The 7,214-nt window shown below is 40.9% G+C and overlaps 1 protein-coding gene across 4 annotated transcripts in view; it reads left to right on the top strand.

Moving 5' to 3' along the window:
- Positions 1-6,354, top strand: part of Ap1ar (adaptor related protein complex 1 associated regulatory protein) — a 33,268-nt gene extending 26,914 nt beyond the window's left edge. For all 4 annotated transcript variants that reach the window (XM_021648747.2, XM_021648748.2, XM_060392716.1 and 1 more), the window contains 4 exons: positions 667-722; positions 1,328-1,401; positions 1,545-1,673; positions 4,623-6,354. In XM_021648747.2, the coding sequence (XP_021504422.1) occupies positions 667-722; positions 1,328-1,401; positions 1,545-1,673; positions 4,623-4,885 (522 nt within the window). In that variant the 3' untranslated portion in view covers positions 4,886-6,354. The remainder of the gene's footprint in view (positions 1-666; positions 723-1,327; positions 1,402-1,544; positions 1,674-4,622) is intronic.
- The last annotated feature ends 860 nt before the right edge of the window (positions 6,355-7,214 follow it).

Here is a 7,214-nt window from a genome sequence, read left to right on the forward strand (position 1 = left end):
GTTCTCTGTGTTCCTGCTCTGGGGATCCATCATCTGCATATTGTACACGGACCCAGCTGTACAGACATGTGCTGCTTCGTTGCTTTATTAGCAGCTGGCTCTGCTAAGGCAGGACATTAGCCATCTGTACTCAACCGGTGGAGACGCAGACGCTAACCCTCATAGCAGGAATGCACAGCCACCAACAGAGCACTCTGGCGGCTCCATAGGATCCTGCACTGAGTCCCTAGTGATCCATTGCATTAGAGTGCCTGGGTCAGCTCAGCCTTCAGATCCTTAGATTACCGCATATTCCAGCCAGAGAGAGCTGCAGCATGACTTAGCAGTTGACTTTCCTGCTGACCCTTAATCTACTAGTAATCTACAAATCAAAGAGTTAGTCTAGTCACGGAAATTCCCAGGAGGATTGAGAATGTTAGGGGCACCATTACTCACCTGTTTACATCTGCTTCACAGCACTGATTAACATCACACACTGATGAGCTGAGAAAATTCCTGTCCTTAAATAAGAGGATGCAGTGTAATGATGAGGGAAAGGATTTCAGTAGATTAACACTAACTTTTGGTTCTTAGAACCTAGGCAAGAGGATGTTGGCATTGCATGGGTGTTTTTTTAAGAATGTGACTTGACATCAAAATGATTTGTATTACATTGTGTTTCCAAAGCAAGAAAAACAGAGAGTTGCACAGCACTATCATCCTAGCAGTGGAGACTATCAAAGGTAAAGAGCAACGTGTGTTTCCTCCTCCATTTGTGGCAGAAAGTGCTATTTCTGAACAGATATCTGTAAATATATTCTTTATACGCTCAAGGCCGATGATTCAATCCTAGTGTACCCCCCGTGTGTGTTACACCTCCAAAATTATATGTACATATATTCTGTGTGTGTTCATCTGTACTTTCTTCTAAGACACTGTCTTGAAGAATACTGAGAGCATTGTGTTTGTTAAGCTGTACATGATCGCTCAGACAGATTTTGATGCATTTGTATGAGTACTAATGTCTTCCTGTAGAAAGGGATGTGGCAGCTGGTTTCCTGCAGGCCGGTGGTAATAACCTTAGTTATTCTCCATAAGAGAGAGCATGTGTGTGCTTGTCAGAACAGGGCTACTGTACAGACCAGCTCTGAGGGTCGGCCTCCACAGTCAGTGTGTTTTGAGTTTCACGGTAGCACTAGAACATTACCACCTCCTCACCAGAATATTCTGATTGTGCAGTGGCTACAACTCTGGGGAGTGGGCTGCAAACAGAAACGCCATCACTGACATAGGTAGTCATTCTGTTGAATTTGTTTACAAATGCGTTTTAAATTCACTTCTGTTACAGTGCAGGACCAGAAGATGACTTTGAATATTGTTTGAGAAATACAAAGTCACAGTACGAAGTTTTTCGAAGTAGTAGTAAGTCTTTAAAATATTCTCTGAACATTTTCAATTTACTTTCCACCACATTAAGAACTGTATTTGTAGAAATTTGTGGGAGAGAAAATGACTGCTGTGGTAGAGCACAGGTAGCATGTCAGTTTGTCTGGTGTGTGTTCCAGGACTCTCATCTGATGCCACAGTACTGACACCAAATACCGAAAGCAGCTGTGACCTAATGACCAAAACCAAATCAACGAGTGGAAACGACGACAGCACCTCCTTGGACCTGGAGTGGGAAGATGAAGAAGGTATGCTGCCTCAGTTTCCCTGAGAGTCACATTAACCTGTATTAGTCCAAATGTAAATGTTTTCTGCCTTGTGTTTCATGGTGTTTAAGTTGAACATATACAAGGTTAAGTTCGTGAAAAATCGTGATCAGACCCTTTTTAAATTTTTTTTTAAAGGAATCTCACTAGTTCCAGAGTCTTGGAACTCACTCTGTAGACCAGACTGGCTTCAAACTCATAGAGATCCACCTGCCTCTGCCTCGTGGGTACTGAGGTTAAAGGTGTGAGCTAAAACACATGACTGACAATTATTATTGTTTGGTTTTTATATTTTGTGTGTGTGTGTGTGTGCTCATGATGTGTGTACACCACAGTGTGTGGAGGTCAGAGGACAACTCTGGGAGCACTGGTTCTCTCCTTTCACCACGTGAGGCCTGCGGTTCAAATTCAGGCCTTAAGCACCTTGGCCAGCTCAGCCATCTTGCAAACCATGACTATTATTTATTAATAATTATAATCCCAGAATGAATTCTTTAGAAAATTATGTAAGTTTTTATGTTTCTTGAGAGTTAGAAAGCAAATGTTAAGTTTTAAAAAGTGTTTTTAACCTATCTCAGTTTTCCATTTGAGGGATTACTATACCTCCTTCTAAGCAAGTTAAGGTCAAGTCAGATAATGTCTGGTTAACTACAAATAAACAATTTAATTCTTCAGGGTTTTTTGTAAAACAGAAGCCATTGTTCAGATCTAAGTTTAAATTTTATCTCATTGGTCTTGTAAGCTATAGAACTTACATAGATTCTTAATCTCTCTAAGCCATAATTGTTCATCCTCATGAGGGAAGAATAAAAGGTAATTTTCACGTTTTATGTAAATGCTAATGTAGTAATAAACAATAAAGTATTTGGCTAGGGAAGGTAATGTAGCTCAAAGGTAGAGTGTTTGCCTGTGCAAGGACCTGGGTTGATCCTCAGCATATAAAGAGAAACAATAAAAATAAATAAATCTTTGGGAAAAATTAGCATAGTAGTCATTAAATATATAAAACACCTAGTATAGAGAATGGCACATACAAGTGGCCAGGATTGTAGCTAAAATATTTACTTATTTTCAACGCAACTTCATGTTTAAAAAAAAAATAGGCAATGCAAGAAAGAATTACAGAGTATAGAACTTAAAAAAGTAAGCTTTAAGCAATTCATAGAATGTGATGACATGGATCTTAGATATCCTTTAATCATGCTATTTTGTTTTGTCAATTAAAGACGGATAGGCAGAGAACTCTAGCTTTATGACAGGCTACATTAGCTTGTTAAATCTTCCCAGGCACGGCATTCACCGTAGTGTAGGTTTGCATCCCAGTCACCAGTTCATTCGTACTTACTCTGTCAGCTGCGTGTGTGCTAATCAAATAAATAACCTGTCCTGCTCATTCCCCAGCTTATTAGCAAAATTGTTCAGCTAGAGCAGGCGGAGAAAAGAATCCACTGAAAACCTTTTCGGTTGATATACAATTGCGGCTTCCTTTAGAGAAATTTCAGTCCAAGGAAGCAGGTTCACTGTATATATTCATATGACTTCTCAGCCCACATTCCTGTCTGTGTGTGTGTGTGTGTGTGTGTGTGTGTGTGTGTGTGTGTGTATAGACGGGTCAGCCTCAATGTTCTAGGGCTGTCTATCTTGTCTCTGGGACTTGGGCTCACTGACTATGCTAGGCTGGCCATCAGAGACTCTGCCTCTCCAGCTCTCAGATTATAGTTGGGACCACACGAGGCCATCTGCATGGGTGCTGAGGTTCTCTTATTTGTATGACAAGCAGTTTACCACTGAGCTTACATTTTATAGTGTTCTCATTTACTATAACAACTTACTTGTCTTTGTAATTTTTTATGAGTGACACACAACAGTGTCTTTCCTTTTCCTTCCATTACTGTGAGTTCTGATTCTTTAAGTTCAGAAAATAAAGTTGGTTGTGTCTCCTACTTCCTAAACCTCTTTGCCCATCCTAGATTTTAGTTCTTTTACCAATGTTGATTTATTTAGAAATTTCTGTCCTTTCTCCCCTCCATCTGCTTCAGGATTTTTGAGACTCAAGTTACTAACAATTTATACTCAGAATTAAATCTAGAACTATGTAATATCTACACTCTATTATAGTAGAGGATCAAGATACCATGAGAACAGAGACTTTGGAGCCAGGCTGAGTAAATTAAAATTCAGCCTTGGCTAGGACGTAGCTCAGCAGTGAGACTGGCCCAGCATGCAGGAGCCCTGGGTTTCACTCTCTGCCTCATAGCTGTGTGACCTGGCGACCGTCCACCTCTCTGCTGCAGTTTCTTGTACTCTAAGTGGAGTTGACTTCACAGGGCTGCTTACTGGAAGTGAGTGCAGTGTTAGCAGGGGCAGTCTGTGTTGTCATTGCGGTGCCATTTTTGCCCTTCTCCAGGAAATGCAACCATCATCTGGTGGGAAAGGACCCTGGCAAAGATACCAAATGATCTTACGAGACTCAGAGCAATGAGCTTTAGGTCTCAGTATATTTGATTTGGGGCCCTTCAGAAATTTTCTTATCAGACGATCAGTGTTGCAGTTTTTTATTTGCTTGTTTTTGTTTTTTATCAAAGATGTGTGTCTTGTGACCATGACAGCCTAGATTTTTCCCTTAAGAAATCTCCAACAGGTTAACCCACACACACATCAAACCTTAGAGGCAATCAAAAACAATCATATTATTAAGGTGGCAAGACTTATCTGTTTCTCTGTTTTTCAGACAGGGTTTCTCTGTGTAGCCCTGGTTGTCCTGGAACTCTCTTTGTAGACCAGGCTGGCCTCTAACTCAGAGATCCACCTTTCTTTGCCCCCAAGTGCTGGGATCAAAGGTGTGCACCTGTACGTTTGGCTTAGCTGGCAAGTGTTTTAGCACAGCTTTCGATTCTTACTGAGATTCTTTCAATGTTCTTTAAATGCTAGGAATGACCAGGACGTTGCCAATGAGAGAGCGCTCCAAGACAGAAGAAGACATTCTGCGGGCTGCACTGAAGTACAGCAGCAAGAAGGGTAGCAACCCCACGTCGGCCTCTGATGACTCCAATGGACTGGAGTGGGAGAACGACTTTGTCAGTGCCGAGATGGACGATAATGGCAATTCTGAGTATTCCGGGTTTGTGAATCCTGTGTTAGAACTGTCAGATTCTGCCACCAAGCAGTCTGATATGGATCAGCAGATCAGATAGGATGAATCATGTGACCTTACTTACCAAATGTAAAAATCAACCAGAATGTACAGTTGGCATGCCAAGCCTTTTTGTAAGGCGGCAAAAACAACCATGTGACAAATGTTTGTTCTCCTAGAAGCAGCAGCAATAGAGGACAGAGCTGAATGCTTCAGTCAAGTGCGATTTCAACATCTGCCTCTGCGCCCCAGGACTGCCTCGCTGACTCTGACATATCAAACATTCTTGGCATTCTCTTCACCCAGGTCAAGCTCTGCATCTTAAATCTGTATTAGTTTTACTTTGATTGCTCTACAAAGCCTATCTTACTATGGAAATAAACCTAAAAGTATTTTTTTGTTGTTAATTCTCAGCATAGGTGGTAAAGGCAGCATGAGGAGGGATGGTTAGATTCATGTGGAAGGCTCGTTTTTCCTTTTTCAGCACTGTTTACTTTGGTTCCTTGTTTTAATTTGTTGTCTGGCAGCCAGTAGATAGTTGGAGATGCCCCAAGGCATGCTGGTGTCCAGCCTTTCCACACCTGTCACATACACATACCCGGCTTGTTGCTCACCCCTCTGAATGAACGACAGTAAGACTAGAGAAGCTTCCAGAGCTTGGGCACTTCAAGTTGGTGACAATTAAAACTAATCCTTAAAAATATCTATTTAAAAGTTGTACTTCCTTTTACATACCACTATATCGGCTTTAAATTGAGATCTTGAGTTTCATTTTTTTTTCAGTTCTGTATTTCCAGTGAATGATCTTCGAAAGATTTTACACAGAACATATTCTGTGAATGACTTAAGAAAACACTAAAATACGGGTATTTGAAAGTAAATAAAATCCTTTCTGCTATGAAAGGTCCCAGTGATTGTATTGCCCTTTACTCTGCCTTGTGGTACAAGGTGCTTTGTGGGGTAGAGCTAATTCATGGGTGTATGGAAGCCGCTAAAAGGCCAGGGCTGTGAAACGTGCCCTGACTGCATTGCTTGGTTTGGCCGAGGACTGGGTGTCCCCTGGGCAAGCACACTATAGTCTGTCTACCTTGCTGTTTTCTCTCTTCAGCAGTGATGGTGCATGCTCTCAACAGTACAAACAGGTCCAGGTAGGAATAGTCAAGTTCTTGCTGTATGTGAAAACTTACGTGGCCCTTTCGATATTTGAACTGCTGTACAATGACATCTGTAGTCTTGCCATTTTTTAATCTCCTACAAATAAATACACTTTGATATGTAAATATACATTAGGTTATGCCATTATTTATATCTGTCTTAAAATTTAAACTGTAGGCGTGTCATGGAAATAATTTAAAGGTACTCTATTCACATTGCCTGCGTTAATGCTTTTTAAGGTTTATATCATATCAGATGTATATTTTTGGTTTGGCATAAGCTACTGTTGTAATTTTCTTGGCTTTTTGTTCATAAAGAATTTTCTGAAGGAATGGTAACCTCTCAAGGATTGTGAATAAACATTTTTACATTTAATGGTATTTGCATATTGCTAGTATTGCTTCATAATGGTACATATAATTTTCTTAAATCAGCTATGAAAATAAGGCTGGAACTACATGTAAAAATACCCTTTAATTACCAAGAAAAAGGGGCTGGACAGATGGCTCAGAGGTTAAGAGCACTGACTGCTCTTCCAATGGGCCTGAGTTCAACTCCCAGCAACCACTGGGGTGGTTATAGATGGTTGGGTGGCTCCCAACCATCTATAGTGAGGCCTGGTGCCCTCTTCTGGTGTGCAGGTGTACATGCAGACAGACCACTGCATACATAATAAATACATACATACATACATACATACATACATACATACATCTTAAAAAAATTACCAAGCAAAAGAATCCTAGATCTTTTTTTCCTTTATAAAATTCTGGGGATGGCATTTGTTCAGCAAACCTTGGCGAATTGTTGGGTATGGTGGAGTATGGGGGCCCCTGCTCTCGCTTACTGTGCTGATAAGAGAGATCAATGAACACCGTCTTAGTCACTTTCCTTCTGCAAAAACAAAACACCATAACAAGACACTTTTGTTAAGACTCTGTTGGGAGCTTATGGTTCCAGAGACTTAGAGTCTATGGCAGTAGGCATATAGGCATGGTCCTGGAGCAGTAGCTGAGTGCTTACATCTGATCCACAAGCACAAGGCAAAGATAGACAGACAGAGCTGACTGAGAATTATCATGGGCATTTGAAACCTCAAAGCCCACTCCCAGTGACACCAGCTGAGGAACAAACATTCCGATATGAGTTTGGGGGCCATTCTCATTCACACAACCAAATTCTACTCCCTGGCCCCCATAGTTTCATGGACATATATATCATAATGTAAAATACAT

This window comes from Meriones unguiculatus, chromosome 10 (assembly GCF_030254825.1).
Source record: "Meriones unguiculatus strain TT.TT164.6M chromosome 10, Bangor_MerUng_6.1, whole genome shotgun sequence".
NCBI lineage: Eukaryota > Metazoa > Chordata > Mammalia > Rodentia > Muridae > Meriones > Meriones unguiculatus.